This window comes from Globicephala melas, chromosome 10, assembly GCF_963455315.2.
Source record: "Globicephala melas chromosome 10, mGloMel1.2, whole genome shotgun sequence".
Taxonomy (NCBI): domain Eukaryota; kingdom Metazoa; phylum Chordata; class Mammalia; order Artiodactyla; family Delphinidae; genus Globicephala; species Globicephala melas.
In genome coordinates this window covers 58197155-58223265 of record NC_083323.1, presented here as the reverse complement: position 1 = coordinate 58223265, position 26111 = coordinate 58197155, and the positions used below count along the sequence as shown (strand labels likewise).

The following is a 26111-nucleotide window of genomic DNA, read 5'->3' as shown; positions in this document are numbered from 1 at the left end:
TTTATTTTTTAGAGTAGTTTTAGGTTTATAGAAAAATTGAGCAGAAAGTACAGAGTTCCCAAATATTCCCTCTCCCCCAACCCCTCAGTTTCCCCTATTTTTAACATCTTCCACTGGTATGGTACCTTAGTTACACTTGATTGTTATATTATTTAAATGTTACGTATTATTATTACTTAGGTCTACAGTTTACATTAGGGTTCAGCTCTTTGCATTGCACAGTTCTATGGGTTTTACCAAATGTATAACGTCATATATCTACATTTACAGTATCATACAGAATACTTTCACTGCCCTAAAAATCTTGGGTGTTGTTTTTAGTTGTCAGTCCCCATCAGCCTGGTTTCCCACTGAGCTAGGAGGCATCGAAGTAACTTCATCAGCCCCCTAGACCAGCAAGGCTGGTACATAAGTAATCAATAGCATTCCTATTAGCCCCTTGGGACACCAGACCTGCTCTCCTTTTGCTGGCTAACAGGAGGGCCCTCAGGGCTTGTGCTCAGTACTCCTCCTCAGGCCTTACCCTCCAGAGACTTCAGGTTCCAGCACTGGCTGAAGCTTTCCTCCTCCTCTGAATGACTCAAAGCAGCATCTAACTTTCTCGGGGTTCAGCATGTCTGGACTCCACAGGAAGTTTTCCCATGGGGTCAAAGAAGTAGAAAGTGGCACCAGAGTAAAAGGACTAGCCTCTAGATTTACCAGATTGTTAGTATTAACAGCTACTCTGTGCTTAATGCTGCACTGGTGAAGATCAGTAAGCGCTGGGACCCTTATTATCATCGCTTTATTCACCTCTGTATACCTAGTCTTTGGGTAATCACATCCAATTGACACCCAGTGCCCAACACAGTGACTCCTACGTAGGAGGCATCAATACACTGTTGTGTTAGTTGGATATATTAATGAATGTACCTGTGGGATCCAAAGGTGAATACACCTGATCCTGGCTTTCAAGTTCACAGTCTAGTGGGAAAAAGAACAAGATGAAACCCTGTAAGACTGGTGCTTTATCAGGGGAATGAACAAATCCCAGCTGTAAAAGTGATTGCTTTTGGTTTGGGGTTCAAAGAGTGACAAAGGGCTTCCCTGGTGGCTCAGTGGTTAAGAATCCTCCCGCCAATGTGGGGGACACGGGTTCGTGCCCCGGTCTGGGAAGATCCCACATGCCGCGGAGCGGCTATGCCCGTGAGCCACAACTACTGAGCGTCCGTGTCTGGAGCCTGTGCTCCCCAATGGGAGAGACCGCGACAGTGAGAGGCCCGCACACCACGATAAAAAAAAAAAAAAAAAAGTGACACAGACTGCTTCACAAAAGAAAGCACATTCGAGCCGATTCTTGGAGGATGGGCTAGGAGACTGGCAGAATCAACAGCTTGGTGGTGTGAAAAGTTCCCTCTATGAGAAAACACAGCAAAAACACCCTTCAGAAATTAAGGTACAATCAAGATGTTCTCAGATTAAGGAAAACTAAGAGAATTAGTCACCAGCAGACCTACTCTAAAAGAATGGCTAAGGGAATTTCTTTAAACAGAAAGAAAATTATTAAAAAAAAAAAAGCTTGAAATGTCATGAAAAAAGAGCAACAGAGTGAAAGATATGTATAATAATATACCATCTTATTCTTATGAGTTTTCTAAATCATGTTAAGTGATTTAAGTAAAAATTATAACATTGCCTTATGTGGTTCTCAGCATAGAGAGAAGAAATATTTAAGATAATTACAGTATAAGTGGGGAATGTAAAGAGACCTAAGGGAACGCAAAGTTTCTATACTTTACTCAAACCGGTAAAATGTGTCTTAGCCCTTGAAAACTCCAATTACCCTGGACATAGCTTCACCTCTACCTTCAGAGGCTATGGGAGGCAAAAAAGACAAATTAGAGAAACAAGACAGTCCAAATGCATCCCTGACCTAGGGCTCTCCCTAATCTGAATGACTATTTTCTGAATCTCACCTTCACTCTACCACAGCTGGAAACATAAGAGGGCCAGGAAGCTAATGGTTTACAAGAATTGGGAAGGACATGACATTTGCAATGTTTACCCATCTCTTTCTTGCCCAGACTTCCCCTATGCCCCAGGCTGACAAACTGGCTTTTCCTCCCTTTGTGTCTCCTTCTTCCTGAGGCATACTTTTTTAAACAATTGAGGTATGGGACTTCCCTGGTGTGCCAGTGGTTAAGACTCCACGCTCCCAATGCAGGGGCTCCAGGGCAGGGGCTCCAGGTTCGATCCCTGGTTAGGGAACTAGTTCCCGCATGCCGCAGCTAAAGATCCTGCACGTGGCAACTAAGATCCTGTGTGCCACAACTAAGACCCTGCACAGCCAAACAAACAAATAACTGAGGTATATAATCAGCTATAAAAAGGAGCGAAATTGTGCCATTTGCAGAGACATGGATAGACCTAGAGATTGTCATACAAAGTGAAGTCAGAAAGAGAAAAACAAATATTGTATAATATTGCTTACATGTGGAATCTAGAAAAATTATACTGATGAACTTATTTGCAAAGCAGAAATAGAGACACAGACGTAGAGAACAAACATGAATACCAAGGGGGGAAGGGGATGTGGGATGAACTGGGACATTGGGATTGACATATATATGTTTTCCACAGTGGCTACACCAATTTATGTTCTTACCAACAGTGTACAAGGGTTCCCTTTTGTCCATATCCTCACTAACATTTGTTATTTGTGTTCTTTTGGATGATAGCCACTCTGACAGGTATCAGGTGATATCTCATTGTGGTTTTGATTTGCACTTCTCTGATTAACGACATTGAGCATCTTTTCATGTACCTGTTCTGATGCATACTCTTTTGACCCTAAAGATTTATCCTAGACAAAGGATCTTGAGGTGAGTATGTTTTTCTGTCTCATGTAGGGAAAGCAAGAGAAAAGGGAAGGCTGATAGTCTCTTTTAACCCTAATAGTTAAAAGTTCTTAAACGAACATAGCAGGTGGAGGGTTGAGGTATTTAGACAGATTGGCAAGTCAGATCAACATTGGCAACTTTTAATTTTACATGTTTAATTCAATGCCAAACACCAACCAAAAACGCTCATCATCTGAAGAGTACTGCATCCCAACCCTATTTCAACATTAGGAACTGGGCTCAATCTGGTGTTCAGCGGGTGATCACAGGAAAGAAAATGAGGATGGGCTCGTCTAGTGCCTTTTAAAAATGGTGCAACATCCCCACTCATCATGTCACAAAACCCCCCATCTAGTGCTGTGACCCACCTCCAGCAGAAAGCCAAAAGGAACAGACCAGAAAGAGGGGTCCAAGGTGCCTTCTATATTCACTCACTCCTCTCCTTTGCCAGGGTGTGCTATTAACCAAAGAAGAAAAGGAATAAGTCTCCAGAGAGCTACTGAGGCACACTGATAAAAGTGGGAGGAGCAAGAAGTGACTGAACAGGAGGCCAACACTGTTGCCTGGATTTCCTGGACCCTAGATCCATGGGGAAGCCCAGGGCTCCACAGCTTCTGTCCAGTAAGAGGAGTTTCCAGGTCCTGTATGCCCCTCCAAACTCAGATTTAAATTCACCACTTAAAAATGGGTCTGTCTCTGCCCCTAGGCATCTGGCTCTTCAGTCGCTCTCATCGTCATCCTCTATCTGAAACCGCTTCTTCTTCCGGATTCCTGGAGCTCCCAACTCTGGTGCTATGGGAGTGACAGGGGTGAGAAGACAGGATATCTAAATTTGTTAAGGGGGAAGGAGGATGGTAGCATTTACCTTCAGGACTGGAGGGAAGAGTGCTAGAGGTTAGAAGAAAAGGCAGATCCCGACCAGACCCTCCTACCTTTGCTCCCGCCCTCATCTTGCTCCTTTTCCTCATCGCTGTCCAACAGCTGTCGCTTCTTGGGTGCCACTTTCAGCTGCTCTTTCCCACCATCAGTCCCTTCGTCTGGAACGACCACGAGAGGCATAAAATTAGGGAACTAGGTCCTCATAGTCTCAAATACCCTATCAGCCCTCTTGATCACAGGGCTGGGTAAGTATTCAATAGTACTCAATAGATAAGTGGTCCTGGTATTACCCTCTGGGGACAACAGGCCTGCTCTCTCTTTCCGGGCTGACAGGAGGGCCCTCGGGGCATGTGCTCGGTGCTCCTCCTCAGGGCCTTGCTCTCCAGGGACCTTAGGTTCTAATCCTGGCTGAAGCTTTTCCTCCTCCTCTGGTTGGCTCAAAGAAGCTGCCATCCTCCGGAGCTGGGTGGGACTCAGCTTGGCTGGAATTCGCCAGAAGGTTTCCTACAGGGGCAAAGAAGTTGAAAATGAGAGTAGTGGGAAAGGAGCAGCCTCTAGTCCACCAGATTTTGATATTATTCATTGAATAAATATGAGCCTACATTGGTGAAGCTCCATAAGGGTTGTGAACTCTACTTATTGCTTATTTATCCAGTATGTGCCCAATGTCTAACACAGTGCCTGATACACCAGGAGGTTCCCAGTAAATACAGTTGTTAATTACATAAGTAAATGAATGGATTCTGGGGATCTAAAGGTGAGTCAGATATGATCCTTGCTCTCAGGGAACTCACAATCTAAGGGGAGAAAGAACCAATGTACTGTAACACCACAGGATTGGGGCTATATTAAGGGAATGAACAAATCACAGCCACCAAAATGATTACAGTTGCCCCTCTGTGTCCGAGGGTTTCACATCCATGGATTCAACCAACTGCAGATCAAAAACATTGGGGAAAAAAATGAAAAATTCCAGAAAGTTCCAAAAAGCAAAACTTGGATTTGCTGCACATTGGCAACTATTTACATATCATTTACATTGTATTAGGTATTACAATTAATCTAGAGACGATGTGCATAGGTTATACGCAAATACTATGCCATTTTATACGAGACTTGAATATCTGTGAATTTTGGTGTCGGGGTGGGGGCATTGAAGGAGGGATAGAGACTGCTTCTCTGAGGAAGTGACAACTGAACTAACTCTTCAAGGTTGGGTGGAGTGTTCCTCAGGAAAGATGGGTGATCTGCCACCTTGTGTATGAGGCTGGAGCCTTCCAGTAGGGGGACTGGCATGATCAACTGTTTGGAGGATGGAAAGTAGCTCCGGATGACTGTAGTGTCAGGCAGGTGTGTGGTGACGTGGCTGTGAGGCTGCAATGGCTGGCCAAGGCCAGAGACACCGCCCCGGAGGCTGTGGACTTTGTCCTGCTAACAGTGGGGAACCATCAAGTGCTCTGATCAGGGGAGTGATATAATCAAAACTGTAATTTAGAAAGATAACTCGGGGGCAGTGTGGAAGATGGGTTTAGGAGAAGGGAAGATTGGAGAGATTAGCAAGACAGCTGCTGCAGGAGTCACGGTCAGAGGTGACAGGAAATGAGGAGGAGCAGATGTATCTTAAAGTAGCACCAACATGCTTGGTTGATGCTGTAACTGGTGTATTTACCTGCCCAGAGGCAGGAGGCCGAACCCTTAGCTTTTGCAACAGCTGCTGAAACTGTTCATTTTCCATTGCTTCCTCATTTTCTTCTGTCAGTGGCACCAGTGGAACTGCCTGAGAGCAGCCTAGGACAGGGTCAATGGTCACATGGTGAAGATGTGAAGAAAGAACCGGCCCTCCATCCCACAACCAGGTCTCCAGCAGCCTCCAGACCCCAGTCCTCCTGAAACCGTCATTTATCCACTCACCAAACTCTTCCCGATCATCTGCTGCTCGAATGAGGCAGTTCTGGAGCCACAGGAGGGGAGCAGAAAAGCCTAAGGGAAGGTGGAAAACTTATAACTGGCCCATACAACCAACCCCACCACCTGAGACATCTCTCCCAACTGGGCCCTCACCTTCCTGATGCAGGTTTTGCCCAAGGTTTTGAGTTGAAAGGACGGAGCCACCGTGGGCTTGTTCTGCTTCTGAGCCCTCCTCTTTCTCTTCAACCTCTTCACTCTCTTCCTCTGGCAGGTTTTCCTCTTCTTCTAGATCTTCCTGGCAAAAATCGTTCAAGGACTCCTCTTCATTAGGCTAAAATTAATTGGGGTGGGTAATGAACAAAAGGAGACAAGACGAAGAACTGAGTGGAGTCCTCTGGTTCCTGACCACCGCGCTGGGGGGATCTACTCAGAAGAGCCTGAGACAGGAAGAATCTGGGTGGGCTACTTCTAAGGAGCACTTCAGCGGGGGCAGGCCCAGCTGGCAGAGCCAGGGTAAGACTGTTACCAAGCTTGAGGGCGCCAACTTCTTCCGGCGTTTCTTGTACAGCTCCTGCCGCTCAGCCACCAGCCCCAGAGCCAGCAGTTTATCTACTATTCGGGCCCGTGAGCGTTTGGCTGTGATGTTCTTCATGATATTACCCAGGATATCTAAAGAGAAAAAAAGTGTGAATGCCCAAGAGCAACAGGGGAAAGGGATTAGTAAAGGAAACAGAGGTCTTTGGAAAGAGGCTACAGCTCAATTCACTCCAAAATGACACCACAAAAAACAGTATGGAGGTCTCTCAAAAAACTAAAGATAGAATTACTATATGACCCAGCAATTCCACTCCTGGGGATATATCCAAAAAAATAAACAAAAACACTAACTTGAAAAGATACATGCACCCCAATGCTCGTGGCAGCATTATTTACAATCGCCAAGGTATAAAAGCAACCTAAGTGTCCATCAACAGATGAATGGATAAAGAAGATGTGGTACACACACACACACACGAATACTACTGAGCCATACAAAGAATGAATTTTTGGCATTTGCAGCAATATGGATGGAGTTGGAGGGCATTATGCTAAGTGAAATAAGTAAGACAGAGAAAGAGAAATACTATATATCACTTATATGTGGAATCTAAAAAATAAAACAAATGAATGAATATAACAAAAAAGAAGCAGACTCACAGATATAGAGAACAAACTAGTGGTTACCAGTGGGGAGAGGGAAGGGGGAAGGGCAAGATAAGGGTAGAGGATTAAGAGGTACAAACTATTAGGTATAAAATAAGCTACAAGGATACATTGTACAATATGGGGAATGCAGCCAATATTTTATAACAACGATAAATGGAGTATAACCTTTAAAAATTAGTGACTATAGTGAATCACTATATTGTATACCTGTAACTTACATAATAAAAAAATATATATATATAAAAACAAACAAAAATGACACCACAAACAGAGCAAGTGGACAGGAAGGAGAGGATAAGCCTTCCTTGGGAACAGGAAGCAGCAGGAAAAGAAACTGAGAGCTTGGCTCTCATTTCAGAGGTTCCCTGAGCTTCCACCTCACTTACCATCAGAGCCCTGGAACTCCTCAAAAAGCCGCTGCAGCTCCAGCTCCTGCTCTTCCGTCCACAGTACAATCTGGGTTCCTTTCCTGTTCAGGGCGGTGTCAGTGGAAGGGGGAGCTCAGGGAGTGAAGAGTGGATTCCCCATCTCAGTTCCCTCCAGAGCATGTGCCTCTACCTCTGGAAGTCCTTGACGCTGTCAGCCAGTCCCAGCTGTACCAGACGGTGGATGACCTGCTTGCGTGTCCGAGGAGCAGTTTTCAGGTGTGCCAAGATGGTGTCCACCACATCCTGACCTGAGGTGGAGGAGGAGTGAGGCAGTGAAGAGGGGTCCCGGAGCTCAGGCTGCCCTCCTCATGCTCTTCAGACCTCAAGGCCTCATACCTTCCACATCCTTATGGGCAAGGTACAGTTCCTGAAGCTGGGCCTCCTCCTCTGGGCTCCACACAGGGGGTCTGTGACTAGAAGATCTAAATGGGGAAAGGAGAAGGGGAGCATGTAGATTGTTGGCTCAAAAAGAGGAGACCAAAGGTCTTCTCTTCTAAAAGGAATAAGGGCAACGCAGGTACCACAAAGGAGCCAGCTAGCAGAGGCCTAAGGTGTGCTTCCTTCCTCTTACTCTCCTTCCACTTAAGAACCCAAAAGTCAAACTAAGATTTTCCAGGTTGGGCCCATGGAACCTGACACTGCAGGGGCTGAGAGTATTATGGGAAAGAGAGAGAAGAGTGAAAGGAGAGGAGCTGAGATACTCAGGGAAAGAGGACAAATATTTCTATGCATCCTTATGGCTTCCCAGCACATCTTGGGATAAGGCACATATAGATTCTCTCTGGGGGGGCCACCCCACTCTGACTGCCCCCCTGAACGCTGGTGAAGAAGGAAACTAGAGTAGACAGGAGACCTAGGGTCAATCCCAGTTCCTCTCTCAGGTGACCTCAGGTAAAGCATTTCACCTTCGGGGCTTGTTTTCTCACCTACGAAAGGGAAAGAAAGGTTACACCAACTGATCTGCAAGCTCTTCCAGCTCTGACACTCTGTGACTGTGTCACCCCCTTCCCCATCGCCAAGCCTTCCCCATCCTCAAGCTCACCTGCCATCCAGGGAGCCATAGCCCTCAGTCATCTCTCGAACCACAGCTGTGTTCTTCCAGAACAACAGCTCCACAAAGGCTTTCTGGTTGACTGCGGCCAGTGCAAAGAACTTGCCCAGGATGTATCTGGAAAAAGTCACTAGCTCCTGAGGGAGAGGGAGACTGCTGTGAGGCCTGTGGCCTAAATGTACATAAACATGGGCCTTTAGGTATTTTTTTCTACGCCTGTTCCCAGCTGCCCCCTCCTCGCTCAGCCTCTTCTATCCTTCCCCTTGCAGCTCCCTCAACCTGCCTGTCTACTTCCTCACCGTTCTCTCATCGTTCAGCCTTGACACGGCTCAGGGCACTTTATCCCCTAACCTTTTACCCCAGGACTCCCCTACACCTCTAGAACCCCATTCTTTGGTATCTCCTTACTTTGTAGGCCCCAGCCGCAGGGTCGCTAAGCAGACGATTGAAGAGGCAGAAGAGGGAAAGCTGGAAAAGCAGGGCTTCCATTTTGAGATCATAGGCCAGACGGTGCAGCATCTTGACGACACAGTGGTTGGTGTGGGCGCTATTTTGCTTGTAGCTCCGCAGCAGCAGCACGTAGGCTTGGATGACAGTTGAGTTTGCAAAGCTGCACCGAGACAGGGAGCGAGAGGATGTCAGTGTGAGGACGTGTGGTCGTCCTCACAGCCCCACGGTCTCCACCCTGACACCAATTCCATCCTCCCGGCCCGCACCGTTTCAGGTAGTCCAGAAAGTTAAATTCTTTCTCCAACACCTCGACCATGTGCAACTCTTCCTCCTCCACCTCTTCTTCATCTTCTTCCTCCGCCCCTTGTTCCTCTGGTCCCTGCTGCCCTATAGAAAGACTGAGGATTACTGGGTGTCTGTGACGCTGGCGCTAGAGAAGAGCTGGAAGGAGAGAGATGAGAAGGAAATGGGAGACTCACGGGGAAGCGGGGCCCAAACGATTTGCTTCAGCAGCTGAATCTCCTCCTCTGGGGAAATGTCCTGAGAGCCAAACACATCTCCTTCTGGCCACACCTCCCTGGAGCACAGAGAGAAAAAAGGCTTTTTTTTATAATATTTTTTTTTTAATAATATCTCAGTTATAATTTGAAGTGGGAGAAGGAATTTAGACTTATTTTATTTTCCAGCTGGAAAGAGAATACAGACTGTTATTTCAAAGATGAAACAAAGACTCTAGGGAAATTTTCCCTCATAAGCCACACTGCAAAGAAAATCATACAGGAAGAAAAGGCAAATAATCTAAACGCATGACATTTGAACAAATGTTGAACAAATGTACATATTCACACAATGGTGTGTTTTGTTTTTATAAATTTATTTATCTATTTATTTGCCGCTGTTTTCACAATGGTGTCTTAAAGCCATTAATAATTGCAGAAATATATCTGACGAGAAGTGATGCTCACGGGACTTCCCTGGTTGTCCAGTGGCTAAGGCTCCGCGCTCCCAATGCAGGGGGCCTGGGTTCAAAACTTAGCTGGGGAACCAGATCCCGCATGCCTGCTGCAACTAAGAGTTCACATGCCACAACTAAGAGTCTGCATGCTGCAACTAAGAAGTCTGCACGCTGCAACTAAAAGATCCTGCATGCCGCAGCAAAGATCCCACGTGCCTCACCTAAGACCTGGTGCAGCCAGAATAAATAAATAAATATTTGGAAAAAAAAGAAATGATGCTCACAATATATTGAGAAGTGAAAAAAATACTATAAATCAGTATTGCAATATTTCAATCTTGTAAAAGAAGGTGTATGTGATATGTCTATATATAACACAGAGGGAAAAACTCTGGAAGATAACTCATCAAAATGTTAATGATGGCTATCTTTGGCTCATAGAATTAACTTTATTTTTTTTCCCCAACTAACTGTGCTGATATTTCTCAAAAATGAAACAAAAACAAATAATAAACCTCCCAATAAACCAACCCAAACTCCCCAGGACTCAGTACCCTGTACAGAGCCCCAGCGCTTCTGAGGGAACTTCTCTCTTGAAGACTGAGAACCCTGTGCCACAGTGAAAGCCACTCCCTGCCCCCAAAAGCCCAGGGGCTGGATGTGGGAGGACGGGTAGGCAGGGCTCTTACCGGGCAGACCTAAGAAGGGTCAGGGCCTGTGGGGCCTGGCCAGCCAGGAGACAGTCTTGGATCCGCACCATGGCTTCTGCCCGCTGTTCTTCCACGGGCACCTCTGAGGCCGCATCAAAGGGAACCATGGAGTCCAAACTGAGCTCAGGATCCTAGAGAGGGATTATTAAAGCTTTGGTAACAGTTGGTGGGGCAGTGGGGGGAGAGACCCAGAGAGTCTGCCCAGAGCACTACCCTCAGGAAACAGAGAGTAGGACTTCCCTGGTGGCACAGTGGTTAAGAATCCACCTGCCAATGCAGGGGACACGGCTTCGAGCCCTGGTCCAGGAAGATCCCACATGCCACGGAGCAACTAACCCCGTGCACCACAACTACTGAGCCTGCGCTCTAGAGCCCATGCGGCATAACTAATGAAGCCCATGTACCTAGAGCCCGTGCTCTGCAATAAGAGAAGCCACCACAATGAGAAGCCCACGCACCGCAATGAAGAGTAGCCCCCACTTACTGCAACTAGAGAAAGCCTGCGTGCAGCCATGGAGACCTAACGCAGCCAAAAATAAATATTAAAAAAAAAAAGAAAGAAAGAAAGAAAGAGAGAGTTTCTGCAACTACTTATCTGGGCACAGCACTGTAGCTGCTCGGCCAGGGAGGGCCACACAGACTCCAGTTCCTCTGGGCTGTAGGGGACATTACCAGAAGCTACGGACTGATCTAGGACATTCTTTTTCTTCTTTCTCTTCTTTCGTTTGTTCTACAGAGAAGGAACTGTGTTAGGATGGCACAAGAGCTAGGGAGGCCTTTTCCCCATCAATGTCCTCTATTAACTAATTAATTAGATGTCTGAATTAATTAGACATTCACCGAGTGACCACTATGTGCTACTCCATGACAATGGGGAAGCAGCAGTGAAGAGCACATTTCCTTGCCCTTGAGGCACTTGTGGCCTAGTGGGGGAGACAGGTAAGTAGACAGGTAAATGACACTACAGCCTGGATAAGACCTAGAACATGGCTGAGCATAAAACGCCATAGCAAAACCCAGGAACAGCACGTGACTCATTTCTTGTGGAAGTGATACCTTAAACAGAAGCCTAGAGAATGAGCAAATTTGCTCTGAGGATAAAAAATTCTATATGAAAAGGCTTTATTAAATGCAAAGCACTCTGCAAATGTAAACTACAATTTTTTCTCCTGAAAAGCAGGAGAATGAGAATCAATACCCCGACCCCACTCCCCCAAGTCATGGCTGTGAACCAGTCTTCGCTGTGGGCAAACAGGAGGGCCTGTGAGGCCCTTAATGAGGTTCGTCCTTTATTCAAGGAACTTATAAACACACTAAAGGTCAGGAGCATGAGTCTGGATTCCAGCAGACCAGGATTTAAGTATTGATGCTAGCCATATACCAGCAAGACCTTGGACAAGGTGCTTAACCACTCTGCGCATGTGCCCTAGTGCTATTGTGAGGATTATAGGGAAACCTTAGCACAACGTCTGAGACATAGTAAACGCTCGATAAATGGTAGAACCTATTAGTACTGCTAATACAACAGAGCTCCGAGTGTAAATAGACCTTTTAGAAAAGGCTCATCGGTACTACAGCCCCTTTCAAGCCCAGTTCTGACTGAGTTTTAACCTATAGCAAATAGAATTATAGGAAAATTTTTACAAAGCAGAATCCTTGTGTCTCCAGGATAGAAATTCCTTGAGGTTTTCTTCTTGTCCCAGACTTTTCATTTATTATTTCATTTCAGGCTCATGGGTAGATGTTACAACCAACTTTTAAAGATCAGGACTCACACAAGCAGCTTAAGTTATTCTAACAGTAACTAATACAGGATGAGATCCCAGACCTCCGAGTTCTTTTTTTTTTTTTGGCTGCACCATGCGGCATGTGAGATCTTAGTTCCCTGACTAGGGATCGAACCTGGACCCCTGCAGTGAAAGTTCAGAGGCTTAACCACTGGACTGCCAGGGAAGTCCCCAGACCTCTGACTTTTAATGTAAGGTCCTTTCTATCTCATTACAGTGCTTCTGAAGTATAATCAGGAAATAGCACAGCATAATTAATAAACTCTAAAATTATCAACCCCCTGGGACTTCCCTGGCAGTCCAGTGGTTGAGACTTCGCCTTCCAATGCAGGGGGTGTGGGTTCGATCCCGAGTCGGGGAGCTAAGATCCCACATGCCACGTGGCCAAAAAAAAAAAAAAAAAAAAAAAACACAACAGACACAAAACAGAAGCAATATTGTAACAAATTCAAAGAGACTTTAAAAATGGTCCACATCAAAAAATAAATAAATAAATAAAATAAAATTATGAACCCCCAGAGTTCATGTGCTTAGCACAGAGCAGGTGTTTAATAAATGTTTCCTGAATGAATTAAGATACTTATGGTAGATCAGGGATCAACCTAATGAGAGGAGACTCACAAGGCAGAACTACATTGGCAACACCAACGAAACTCTTGCCCTTCGTTCAGAGTAGTTCTAACAGACCAGCTTAAGCTACAGAAAATGTGAGGAAAAAGAGCCCCCTGTCCTTTCTGTCCCCCACCCTTTCTCCCCAGCTCTTTCCACACCCTGGGCTGCCCAGTACCTGCACCATCAGGTTCCCACGGCTCCGGCAGAACCGCTCCAACATCTTGAGGAAGAGGTGGGTGGTTTCCACCAGGTCACGAAGGAAAGAGCGGGGCTGGCATCTCTCATTGAACTTTCGAAAGAGTGCCAGGAAGAGCTCTCGGTACTCCATCACATAGAAAATGTTGTCTAGAAACAGGGAAGAGAAAGGAATGGAAGGACTGACCTGGAAAGCTTGGGGAAAGGAGAGACGGGTGAAGCTGGGTCCGGGAAGAGTGAGATTCGGATCAAGAGGCAGGGAAGGGGGGATCAGAGACCAAGCGAGGCCTCACTCTGGATGATGCGGCTGCTCTCCCTCACAGCCTCGTCTGGGGACGCATTCATCTCATTCACTGTGGCCAGCAGCTCCTGATAGGCCTTCAGAGCCAGGTGCATCCTGTGAGAGGGAAAGAGGTAAAACGGAGGACAGCTTAGGACCTTGGTTCGTGGAAACGGTATCACCCTTTGCACCCTCGCCTGCCAAAACAGTTCCATCAAAAACTCAATGACCCAGCCAGTCCTTGCTCCCCAGCTGGCCACCTGAAGCCTGAGACGGGACAGAAAGTACCATCCAGAATTCAGGCATTCAGATTCCCAGCCTGGCCAAGATGCCCACTCTGACCCCACTTCTCCTCCCGCTCACCGGCGTGCCCAGGAGGTGGCTTCCTTGCGGTCGGTCAGCATCATCTCATAGTAGTTGGTGAGGTTCTGCTCAATGAAGTGGAAGGTGCGGACAGTGAGGGTCTCAGAAACCAGGCCTGGCCGGAAGGAGGCAGCTCGGTTGAAGGCCATGAAGAAAGCCAAAGCCCACATGTAGTAGGTCTCATCGTGCTGCTGAGCCTTCTCCCGAAGCAGGTGGTCCTGATGTCAAGGAAAAACAGACCACTTCATGACCTCAGGGCTTCCAACTTCCTCCTGTCCTATGATGACCAGGTGGACCCTGGACACCACTGTAACAATACTATAGGACCCAAATCTCCATCCCTTTCTCATTCTCCCCACGTTCCCTTCCCCTTCCTCTGCGGCAATCTCTAGAGCTTTTTTGGTCATATCGATAACCCACTCCCTCCTGACTTCGTCACCATGTCTCAGGGGCACCCTACATCCGTCTCACCTACTAGTCCACTCTCCATGGTCAGCTTTCCATGGGTTCCTCCCCAGCTTGCCCTTCTTACCCACCGCTACCCCAATCACCTCTCTACTCCATCTTTCCTAGGCTCTCACCTTCACCGAGCCCATGAGCCGGTTGTAACAGTTCTCCAGGAACTCAGAGCAGAAGTCTCTGAGAAAGAGTCTCACGTTGAGGGCAGAGCGGCGCTGCACGGACAGCTCCCGGGCAGCCTGGCGACGTTTAGGTACCCGTCGGGGCTGCTTTCCCAAATCGGAAGTGTAGTTTTGGAGCTGGGGATGTAGGTTGAGGGAATTAGAATTACTCCTAACCACCTCCCTCCCCGGCAGCTCTTTACACATCCTTGGTACTACAGTTTTCTCAGAAGAAACTTGTAGAAGGTAGAACGTGCTCTCCCTCTGGTACTAAGTGAAGATGCAGGTAAAGACAATGCCAAAAGCTCTATTTCTCCTAGGTCTCCAACTTTCTAAGCCCAAGAACAGAGAAGCTTTACCTCCAGAGAGGTAAAGGTCCCCCACTCCACAATGTTCCCACCCCTGATGGGAGCAGACTCACATTGTGGAGACCTTTGTGAAAGATGAGGTCCCTCTCCCCAATGGATTTCAAGCCCTGGACAATGTAGGAGCCCCCAAATCGAGAATGCCTGCAGAGAAAAAAAAGTCCAGGGTGATTCCTCAATTCTCTGGAGGTTCCATCCCCGTTCTCTTCCAGCAGCACATCAGAGCATGTTGTAACTGCGAAGTGCTCTCGTCACCACTGCCTTAGCATTTGGCCCAAGCCCTAGCATTCCGTAGTGCAGGAATGGGAACATGGGTAGAGTGGCTCTGCACCACTCACCTGTTGCCTCGCTGCAGGGCTCGAGTCTTCTTCTCTGCCATCTCTCGCTGGCGCAACACCTCCAGTTCTGCCACAGCTGTCCTCCGATCCTGAGCTAAGCGTCCCTGCCCCACTCCTGCCAGCTGCTCAGGGTTCTAGATTTAGAACAAGGAGGGAAGAGTCAGAAGGACAGTCATTTACTATTCTGAGTTCACTCCTAGTGGGGACAGAAAGAGTGAACAAAATAGGACTGTTGATGGGACCCTGTACTTAAGACATGGCTATTCCACCTGGCACCTGCCTTCCCCAGGTATTTCAGTCATGATACAAGAGCAATTCCGGCTGCACAGCAGAAACGGACATGAGGGAAGGGATTGAGGCAACAGGTGAGTGTCTCACCTGGTCACGAAACATAAGGGAGATGATCTCCAGCACGTGGAGGCTCCACTGATGCTCCGCAGTTGAGCTGGCCAGGAAGAGGAGCAGGTCGTCCAGGCCACTGAGGTGAATCGCCCAGAGAAGCCGGTCGTGGACACTGGCGTCATCATCGATCCTCTGAGCAGTGAGTGGTGAGGGAGAAAGGGGAGATCAGTCAGTTCTACTGCCCTGCCTTGAGGTTTTCTAATTCATTCCTTGACGAAGGTCCCTCCCGAGTTTCGTCAGAGGACAGAACAGCGAAAAAGGGGCAGCCCAACCTAATCAAGCACAAGAACTCGGACCAGCCAAGATCACCTTCTCCTGATCAAGGTCGGCTGGGACATGGAGAACATTTCTGACCAGCAGCAGGATCCGCTCAATCAGCAAGCTGTCTTCCTCCTGCCGTTCCTCCCAGCCCTGGTCAGAAGAAGGAGAGTTAGAGGACAAGACCCCCTGTGGAAGGCGGGAGGCATCTACCCTGATGGGGCGAGAGAGGCACAGAGAAGAATCAGGATTAAAAAGAAAGAAGGAAGAGTTCGAGTAGTCCCGAGGCAGCAGAGACAGCAGATTGGACTTGTACCCCCGAGGACTGGGACCGTATCTCCAAACCCCGCGTGTTGTGACGCCCCACCTGGGGTTCTGCCCAGGGGAGGAGCAGGGCGCTAACTGTCCCCTGGGATCTTGTGAGGCGGAGACTCACCAGCTGCAGCAGCTCATACAAATTTTCACTGAGGACTCCAAAAGCCTTCTCACTGGCAAAGGCCTACGAAACAGGGGGATGGACCTTAAGTAGTCCCCGCCCTCTCCTTTCCCACGGCCCCCAAACTCTGCCTCGGGATTCTGGAGGAAAACCTCACCTCTTTGTAGGCCTGCAAGTACGCTAGCACCTGCAGAAAGTGGTGCCGGAAGCTGGGCTCCTTGGGCACGCTGCCAAAACAGAGCAAGGCTGGTTGTGTCAAGTTCACCATCAGCCTGGGGAGACCATGAAGGAGGGAGAAGCTGTTCAGTTTCCTCACCAGGCACAAATACCAAAGGCTGGCACACAGTATATGTTAAAAAGCTGGGGGATCAACAACAAGGTCCTGCTGTATAGCACAGGGAACTATATTCAATATCCTGTGATAAATCATAATGGAAAAAATATAAAAAAGAATGTATATATATACGTATAACTGAATCACTTTGCTGTATAGCACAAATTAACATAGCATTGTAAATCAACTATACTTCAATTAAAAAAAAAAAAAAGCTGGGGAATCAACCTGATAACAGCATGAAAGAGAGGCTTGTCCTGGCGGTGTTGGGTAAGGATGGGTAGGAGGTCGCTCTGCAGGATTTGCGCTGCCCCCAGCTGCTGCCGTACATCTCGCGTCTCATCCTCATGCCTCAAGTAGCGGATCAAATCCTTCACACTCTCTTCAGGGACAGAATAAACACTTACATGGAACCCTGGCAGAAGCTCTACCCAGGCCCATGTGCTTTTCATACCCATGGCTTGAGAAATTCAAAAGACCTAGACTCAAGCAAGTGTTGTTTTTTTTTTAACCTGTTACCTCAAAAAGCGACTCACCTAAGCAATCTGGCTCCTTGTGGTAAGTGTCTCCCTCCAAGTACCCAAGAGCACTGCATGTGGCTAGAAGTTCACAATTCATCATGTACAAGTCCACACATCAGTGGACCAGCCGTTAGAGAAGAAAGGCAGGTGGAGCCAAGGGAGCTAGAAATGATGAGGCCTATAGAGACAAGGAAAGATAACAAATGTGGGGGACTTCTCTGGTGGCGCAGCGGTTAAGAATCCGCCTGCCAATTCAGGGCACATGGGTTCGTGCCCTGTTCTGGAAAGATTCCACATGCTGCAGAGCAACTAAGCCTGTGCACCACAACTACTGAGCCTGTGCTCTAGAGCCCATGCTCCTCAACAAGAGAAGCCACCGCAATGAGAAGCCCGCGCACCACAACAAAGAGTAGCCCCCACTCGCCGCAACTAGAGAAAGCCCACGTGCAGCAACAAAGACCCAATGCAACCAAAAATAAAAATAAACAAATAAATAAATCTAAAAAAAACCCCAAAACAAAACAAATGTAGGGTCCTCCCCATAAAAGGGAGGGGGGAGCAGGCAGGACCCTGATGCTCTGAGTATTCTGATCAAGGTCCTCAAATGTTTCACTTTTGTCAGCACCGGAAGTGCTGTTCCCAGTCCCGGGGAAAGCTTTAAGTTAAGACTTCTACCCAGGAGGCTCCGAGACTAAGAATTAAGCCATCCCATCCTCTAAATCGGGTCTGAAACTGTAGAAACAGTATGTCTGAGTCTAGATAACCTAGTAGAAAGAAAGGCTGGTTAGCAAAGGGCATCAACTCTGAGAATTTCACCCTGAGAAAGCTCTGCAGCCTTGTGAGAAGGTGGGAGAATGAGCTTCCCTCTGCCTTAAAATTGCTGGGGGAATTCCCTGGCGGTCCAGTGGTTAGGACTTAGCACTTTCACTGCTAAGGGTCCAGGTTCAATCCCTGGTTGGGGAACTAATTCCACAAGCTGCGCAGCATGGCCAAAAATAAAAAAATTGCTGGACCCGGTCCCCCTCCACCTTCCACCCACACAGTTAGAGCTCTTCTGTACCACAAGAATTGAGAAAACCCAGCTCTGACTGTACAGTGATCCCACTGAGGATCTGATATATCCCAGGAGCCCTGAGGCTTCTGAGGCTCTGGGGATGTGTAAAGAAAGTTCCTTCACTCTCCTCCCCAAAGTTACTCTTAAATTTTGGTGATCTTAGTAGAAGCCAGTACCTAACAGAATGGGTGAGAAAAAGAATAGGAACTAGTTAAATTCCTTGTCCCTCTCCACAGAAGAACAATCTTCCTTTTCTGAAGCACACCTCCTTTTATTAAGATCCCTAAACCCTCATCAGATAATCAAGTAGGCACAGATCCTGGATGTTTCAGAACCTGACACTAGTCATACACACACACACACACACACACACACACACACACACACACACTCTACATTCACTATGCGTCCCCTTGTCACATTCAGCCACACTCTCAGCACGCAGCAGCTTCCTCTAAAAACACCTTTCCCTGTTCCATACGTACCTCCAACTGCACCCCTGTTCCCCCACAGGAAATAAGAAATGGGCCATGTCCAAAGGACCAAGGTTTAATGCCTGATGTTATCTCCATGCATTTATGTAACTGGGCTACTTCTCTAGGCTGCTGCCTTCCCTTCCCCTACCCAGTGCTAATCTCCTTTCTGACCGCTCAGCCCAGCAACAGTGAGCCAGTAAACCACAGAATGACCAGGAAAACAAGGGATACCTGCCTTCACTGCCCTTTCTCATGGGACTTGCAGACCCTAAGACCTGGGCTCCAGTGAGGCAGGTGCAGTGTGTGAGATCTGTGACTCTCCTCCAAGATAGATTTAGCTTAAAAAAAAAAAGATACATCTAGCTTTTCCAGACAGACCACTGGTGTATACACACATACACACACAGAGCAGACCAATTCTAATATTCAATATTTGTAAAACTGGCCCCGGCAGAGTACTCAAACCTCTGCTTTCAACACATTGGTTTACCTGAAAGGCAAAAATAACAGAGGTGGTAACTGCTGTTACCTGGCTACCTAAATAAAAGCTGGAGGGGAAAGAAGATAGGGAAGGAGCATCCTTGCAGATGTGAGAAGGGAAGAGGTTATGTAAGAGACCTAAGACTTCAGGTTCTAATCCCCTGCAGTTCTGACAGAACCAGAGAGCAACAAGCAAAGTAGAGGAAGAAATGGGTAAGATGACTATTAGAAAGCTCCCAGGCAAGCTGGGTTTACATGAGGCAAGCTGGCAGTCTTGGGTCTATTCATTAGAACTGGAATAAAAGAGCTCTAAACAGGAGTTCCAGCCCTCACTGGTGGAAACATACTATTAAAAAAAGAGCCAGGGACAGAAAACTTACAGTTCACTCTCTTTTCATGCAGTTATCTAGAAGCTACTCATCTAGTCTGTGTGGCCTCATCTTCCTCTCCTAAACCACTTATAATCTGATTATCTGTCTTATATCTACTTCACACTTACCCATCCAACCCACCACTTCTTAGATCCATGCCTTAGGTGCCTCCTCTGGCTATCTAGTCCCCCAACCCAGGAACATAAACATACACATTCCAAGACACAGAGCCCCCTCACGCTCTCTAAACCTTGCTTCCTCCTTCTGGAAGGTCCACCTCCCTTAATTCCAAAAGTTCTAAGCCTACCTGACCTTCAAGATCCAGCTCAAATGCCACTCCTCCACGAAGCTCTCCCTGATAGCCTACAGCAGGACAGGATCTGACTGCACATATCACTCTAAATGGACTTCCTCCTCTGGCACTGTACTACTTCTTTTTTTTAAATTTTTTATTATTATTATATTTTTTTTGCGGTACGCAGGGCTCTCACTGCTGTGGCCTCTCCCGTTGCGGAGCACAGGCTCCGGACGCGCAGGCCCAGCAGCCATGGCCCACGGGCCCAGCCGCTCCGCGGCATGTGGGATCCTCCCGGACCGGGGCACGAACTCGCGTCCCCTGCATCGGCAGGCGGACTCTCGACCACTGCGCCACCACGGAAGCCCTGAACTACTCCTTTACGTTACAATAACCTAGAGTACATCTTTTCTCCTCTACTAAATGTTTTATGCATTTCTGAATGCACTGAATTTCTTTCATAAGATAGACATTCAGTAGAAACTGTTAAATGCAACTTGGTGTAATAGAAAGAACAGTACAACATTCAGAAGGTGGGGTCAGAGTCCTGGCTTCACTGCCTACCAGCCCATTTATTCCTCATCAAGTCAGTCTTAGCTTCCTTATCTGAGAAATAAGGTAAAGGATACTGTGGCAGCCATGGAAGTGCCTGCTCAGATTTCTCAAGAAAGAACTTTCCATTCAGCTGCAAAGAATGCAGTTAGCTGACAGCACCTCCAGGACCCACCTCAGCCCTACTCTTCCTGGGCAGACCCCCAGCTAATGACTAAGCACAGGGCTCACTAGTCATAGTGAGCATGGGCTCACGATAGTTACCACCACCAAATTCTTTCCTCTTACAAAGAGGGAAAAGGAGAAACCACAAGTGCTATTCAGGACAACGGGACAGAACAGATATATACAAGCTTTTAATTTCTCTTTGTTCTAATCGGAGTACTTTACTCTCCTTCCTGAGTTTTCTACTTTGAAAATAATTCTCCCCATGCCACTTCTTTGACCCAGAACAAATGCAAAACAGGAAAACCAGCCATTCTGGCTTGCCAAAGAACCAAGAGAAAAAAGAAATTCTTTTTTTTTTTTCCTGAAAAAATGTTTATCTTAGAATTAACAAAACATGCAAGTAAAAGCATTAACATTATACCCTCAATGTCCCAACTACCTAAACAGTCATTCTCAAGCCAGGCTGTACTTTAAAACCACCTTAGGATACCTGCTTAGGCCCTGTCCAAATATTCAGAAACTCCAGGGGCTGGCGAGAAGGGGCACAGGCACAGTATTTAGGAAACGCTCGCCAAATGATCCTATAATTGGGAACTGCTTTAACATATACAAGACTATTATGCTGAAGGAAAATCAAGATGCAAAGGTGGGGGGGAAGAAAAAGATGCAAAGGTGGTCTACAACTTTATTCAACAATCAGCAGTTAGTTCTCATCATTTTTTTAATTGATGACCTTCTAGATAGGGTTTTTTTGAGTTTTTTGTTTTGTTCTGTTTGCTTTGTTTTGAAATACTGACTGGGGTAATATAGTTGTTTCCAAACTTCTGGATTTCATGGATGGGTCTTTAATTTTTTTTTCAATTTAGGGAGACTAACCTAAGGTGGCAGACTCTAAATTTTGTAACTTAAGGACAATTTAAAAAAAATACAGACGCACAAACCTCGTATATTGCTGGTAGGACTGTAAAATGGTGCAGCTGCCATGGAAGTTGGTTTGGCAGTTCCTCAAAACGTTAAAACAGAGGTACCATAGGACCTAGCAATTCCACTCCTAGGTACATATCTGAGAGAAATGAAATGTACGTCCACACAAAAACCTGCACACCAATGTTCACAGCAGCATTTATAATAGCCAAAATGTGGAAAACCCCAATGTCCATCAATTGATGAATGGATAAACAAAAAGTGGTATATCTACACAATGGAATATTATTTGACAATAAAAAGGAATGAAGTACTGATACACGCTACAATATAGATGAAATTTGAAAACATTACGTTCCATAAAAGAAGCCAGACACAAAAGGTCACATGTTGTAAGATTCCACTTATATGAAATGCCCAGAATAGGCAAATCCATAGAGACAGAAAGTAGATTAGTGGCTGCCAGGCACTGGGGAGAGGAGGCAATGGGGAGTGACTGCTAGTAGGGACCTATGTGGTTTCTTTTGGGGGTGATAAAAATGTTCTAACATTAGCTGGCAGTAACAGTTGCATGTCTCTGTGAATTGTACATTTTAAAAGGGTGAATTTTATGGTATGTGAATTATATCTCAATACAGCTGTTATAAAAAACACCCACACAATTACTATACATTGTTTTCAGTAAACACCAAAAAACCCCCACAAAAACCTAAGAAGGACAAAAATCCCAGAATAAAGTACAGTCCTTTAATACATTTAATTTTATGAAAAAACTCATTATGTTGCATTTTCACATTTTATCATAGACAGATAAGAACTCTGTCAAATACCTTAGCCAAAGCAGATCTGGACATTTAAAAGGGATGTTAGTTACTTTTCTCACTCAACTAAGTACTAAGCAGTTGAGATGAAGCAATAATCATCTCAAATGCAGGCCTCAAAATGCAAGAACCAAAGGAAAATAAAGGATAAAATATTAAATACGCTTGCAATTCAAAATAGAAAATTAACACATTTCTTGAAAACAAAATAAAACCAAGCAAAAAACTCTGTCCCAAACCAACCCTGCTCTAAGAACCAGCTCTGAGATTCACTAGTATGAACAGAATGACGCTTGGCATTTGAATTCCAGTTCTGTCCAGTACTAAGTTGGTGATCTTGAGCATGTGGCTTAACCTAAACCTCAGTTTCCTTATCGGTACACAGAGAAAAATACGTAGGGGGTGGTTCAAATGAGATCATGGAAATCAGTGTCATTTGTGGACCAACGGACCATTGCTGGTCCACAAACTGTTAGCAGTCTGCATCAAGATATGGACAAAAACAAAACATAAGCATTTAGAACATCTTATAGCAATTTGATGCAGTTGATGTTTGTTGAATCTAATAGTAAAAATGCCTATATTCTGTATGTCTTTTTTTCACGTTATTTCTCTAGTAATTTAATTTTTCTAATAATACGATTCTAGTTCTACTATTTTAGAAAAGTACTTTATATTTCAAGTGATATATCACAATAAAGCTAGAAAAAAAGAAAGAAAGAAAAGTACTGGCCTGCAACAGCCTGGGGGGGCGGGAAACACTGGTCGTTCACCACAAAAGTTTGAGAAGCTCTGATATCAAACACTTATACTGAGTGTTGAACACAAAGAATTCTCAAAATATTAATTTCCTCTCCATCTATTGGACTCTATAGTCAGTCACTAAGTGCTTACGAAAATCCTCCTAGGCAAAAGATAGTGCTGTGCAGGTGCAGTGTGGCTGCAGTGCTAAAGAAATTTAAGGAATTTAGTTGCAGAAATAAAACCCACCTAATATAGAAGAAACAATGTAAAAGAAAGTCAGTACTAGCTCTAAGTGATATTTAAAAAAAAATTCTGAAAAACTAGGGCTCTTTTCAGGTTAAAGTGGCCAAGGAGGTTTTGTCAGAGAAAGTGTGATTAGAACTGGGCCTGTGAAGGCTGCATAGAATTGAGGCAGCTGAGAGGAGGAGGGGAACTTCAGCAGAGAATTTGCCAGAGTAAAACCAGAGAGGGAGCCACTATGAGTAGAGGAGTCTTAGGAAAAAAATGGAAAAGAGGGTTGGAACCGGCTTTATGGGAAAACTTGGTCTTTGTCTATCAATTCAAGGATTTAGAACATAAGCCTGGGACTAACTGAAGATTTCTGAGCTGAAAAACAAAACGATCAAACTGGGGTCGCACAAGCAGGAGCACATATCCTACTCGTGTATCACTAAACATATCACTCTCTGTAAGGTCTCAATCTTTTTTCCTTTTACTGCATTCACTCTGCAAAAGATCCCAACCGCAGATCAATGCAACCATGTGCTTTCTAGACTCCTGGATTCAAATCTAGACTCAGATTTGCTAGAGGAAACCAAACAACCCTGCAAAATGATACACAACAAATGTGGTCTCCAATCTGAACAGGTCCTCAGCCTGGCCCAGCAAATCCTTCGTGTTCCTGGTCCTCTCCCTCTTCTTCCCAAGGAACAGCTGTTTCTAACTTTCACCGTTACCCTCAAGCCCCTTTACTCCACTGCTTCCCACACTTCTCAGCTGGTGTCTCAGGTCCCTTCCTCTCAGAACAACTGAGATCATCAGAAACGAACTGTCTCAATTCTCCCCACCCAAACCTAAAAACATACATATTTCAAATGAATCTAAGCCCTCCATTTGTGAATGATCAATTACTTCTCGTCCCTCAATTGCTTCTTCCTCATTCCTCATTTGTTTCCAATTTTCTCTTTATACTGGCTCCATTCCCATATGTTATGAGTTGCTCAAAGCTCCACCATCTTAGGGGGTGGGAAAAACCCCCAAAACAAAACAAACACCTTTCCTTGACCTCACATTGGCTGCTCCTGTACTCCTCCTTAAGAGATGATGCTCCTCAGGCTTGCATCTTTTTCTTCTTTTGGTAGCCCTGCCACACAGCTTGGGGGATGTCAGTTCCCCAACCAGGGCTTGAACCCGGGCCACGGCAGGTATCATAAGTGTTCAACACATGCTTTCTAAGCTGAAGTAGACAAGTTTCGAAGTTGAGGGAGCAGAGGATGGGGCTGGAGATTTGGAGGCATCAGGATGTAAGGTGGTGTGTCAAGTTGTGAAAGTAGATAAACTTACTCAAGAGAGTTCTGAGTGAGAGGAGTAAGGAAGCCAGGGCAGACTTCTTTGTCACCCTGTAACTGCAGAGGACTCATTTACATGTGTTCTTCCTTCCAGTTCCTTAAGGGCAGGAACTCTGTTCTATTCATCTTGTCCACCTGGTACTGAGCACACGGCACAGTACATGTTAGGAGCTCAGTAACCTTTTACTCAGTTGTATAAGTGCCACTGATAATAGAGGGAGGTAAAATACTTCAGGGACACAGAGGAAGAAGTGACTACTTTGGCCCAGGAGGGCTGGAAATAGAGGTTTTCAGCGGGACAACTGAGCTCCTGAAAGAGAAGTTCACCTGGCAGAGAAGTGGCAAGAACTTCAAGTCGAGGGAACAGCAGGAGCACAGGTACCAAAGCATGAAAGAGCACAATGCAGACACACCCTTTCTATAGGTTTGGGAGTCAAGTGCATGAGATAGAAAAAAATGATAGGCAGCTTTAGAAAATCAGCTGAGAGGATCGGAGTCAGACTGCCAAAGGCCATAGACACGCACCTAAGGATATAAACTTGACCGTGGGAGGCCAAAGAGGAGTTTTAAATTTAATCTGAAATGACCAGATTGACTTTTTAAAACGGTAATTATGTAGTGGCAGCACGAAGGGCCAAGAATTGAGAGACTCAAGGGAAGGAGCTTAATTAACGACTGATGGTCCGGCTAACAAACCCAAGCAGAGGCTGTATCCTCCTTAAGCCTTCTACCCGAGGGAAAGGAGGGAAGGGAATGAGAAATCCATTTTATAAAAACTCAAGATTTAAGTCAAGCGACCAGTGAATCCCAGCTCCTGCTGACCACCAAGCTGGACACCTATTTTTTTCGGGTCTGAACTGGATGGAAAATTCCGAAGTGGAAATGCCCGGGAAGCTTCTGTCTTATTGTAAGGGTTTCAAGCCCCTTCCCATCACAGCCGCACCGCTGCGTGAGGACCTATCTGTGTAGAATGGCGTCGGGAAAACGAGGGGACGTCCCAGGAGAGTTGGAAACCCTGCGGCTCCCACACAGGACGCGGGGTGGGGACGCGTGCGCACCTAAAGCGCGCGCCCCACCCCCTGCCTTTAAACCGGGTGACGGGAAAGGGAACTCCGCGCCTCCCAGAAGAGCCCCCGCGGCTTCGAAGGGACGCAGTCCGCTTAGAGCCCTCTCGCCCAGACACTCACCCGCTCCCCGCCGGTCCTCAGGGTCCCCGCGGAGACAGCAGCTCCAGCTGCATTTCCCGCCACCCGGCTGGGCTGGACCACATCCCGCCTACGTGGGGAGCTGGGCGGGGAGAGCGGGGCTGGTCCATGTGACCCCGAGCGGGCGGGGGAGTTGGTGATGAAGTAAGGAAAAGGGAAGGGAGTACAAGTATTCTTTTATCTGAGTCGATCCCTTATATTGAGCCCCAAATCACAGCACAATGGATTTCCTGCTGACTTAAGATAATTGGGATCTAAGTCCGATTAGAGGTGAATTTACAAACATTCTTCCCCCTGCACCTAGTCAAGTGGATTATTCCAAAGTCTTAACAAGGTTAGTTAGAAAAGTTAGGCTTTATTTGTGAGGAAATGGAGAGCTCAGCTACGTGGAAGAGTGGTCTTTTGCGGGACTGGGGTGTCTGTCTTACTATAGGTATAGGTTTAAAGCTTGCGCAATACGCAGGAGGCTCCTAAAA

The 26111-nt window shown here is 46.3% G+C and overlaps 1 protein-coding gene across 3 annotated transcripts; it reads right to left on the bottom strand.

Annotated features, from left to right (window-relative positions):
* Positions 1 to 25702, bottom strand: TIMELESS (timeless circadian regulator). 3 transcript variants are annotated; one of them, XM_060306379.2, is made up of 29 exons: positions 25618 to 25702; positions 16993 to 17155; positions 16685 to 16838; positions 16280 to 16394; positions 16123 to 16185; positions 15738 to 15839; positions 15405 to 15560; positions 15027 to 15160; positions 14745 to 14832; positions 14285 to 14461; positions 13704 to 13921; positions 13354 to 13457; positions 13041 to 13210; positions 11064 to 11196; positions 10446 to 10599; positions 9281 to 9378; positions 9068 to 9188; positions 8760 to 8961; positions 8343 to 8488; positions 7637 to 7722; positions 7431 to 7548; positions 7259 to 7341; positions 6193 to 6335; positions 5820 to 5997; positions 5670 to 5738; positions 5428 to 5546; positions 4049 to 4262; positions 3812 to 3916; positions 2 to 3671 (listed from the first exon to the last, which is right to left on the bottom strand). In XM_060306379.2, exons 2-29 carry the CDS (start codon positions 17075 to 17077, stop codon positions 3598 to 3600), a joined length of 3609 nt encoding a protein of 1202 aa, XP_060162362.1. In that variant the 5' UTR covers positions 17078 to 17155; positions 25618 to 25702; the 3' UTR covers positions 2 to 3597. The 3 variants fall into 3 exon arrangements, with proteins under 3 accessions (XP_060162364.1, XP_060162363.1, XP_060162362.1); XM_060306381.2 differs by lacking the exon at positions 25618 to 25702 and having other exon boundaries at positions 1 to 3671; positions 16993 to 17083; XM_060306380.2 differs by lacking the exons at positions 16685 to 16838; positions 16993 to 17155; positions 25618 to 25702 and having other exon boundaries at positions 1 to 3671; positions 15738 to 15900; positions 16280 to 16393.
* Positions 25703 to 26111: the final 409 nt, after the last annotated feature.

What these genes read in the sequence shown, in the direction of transcription:
- TIMELESS (XM_060306379.2), bottom strand. Translation starts at nt 17,077, where the DNA reads ATGATGAATTGTGAACTTCTAGCCACATGCAGTGCTCTTGGGTACTTG. An exon ending in TGTATGAGCTGCTGCAGCTG is followed by an intron (nt 15,840 to 16,122) that starts GTGAGTCTCCGC and finishes TCTTCTGACCAG; the next exon opens with GGCTGGGAGGAACGGCAGGA. An exon ending in GGAGTTCCAGGGCTCTGATG is followed by an intron (nt 6,336 to 7,258) that starts GTAAGTGAGGTG and finishes TTTTCTCTTTAG; the next exon opens with ATATCCTGGGTAATATCATG.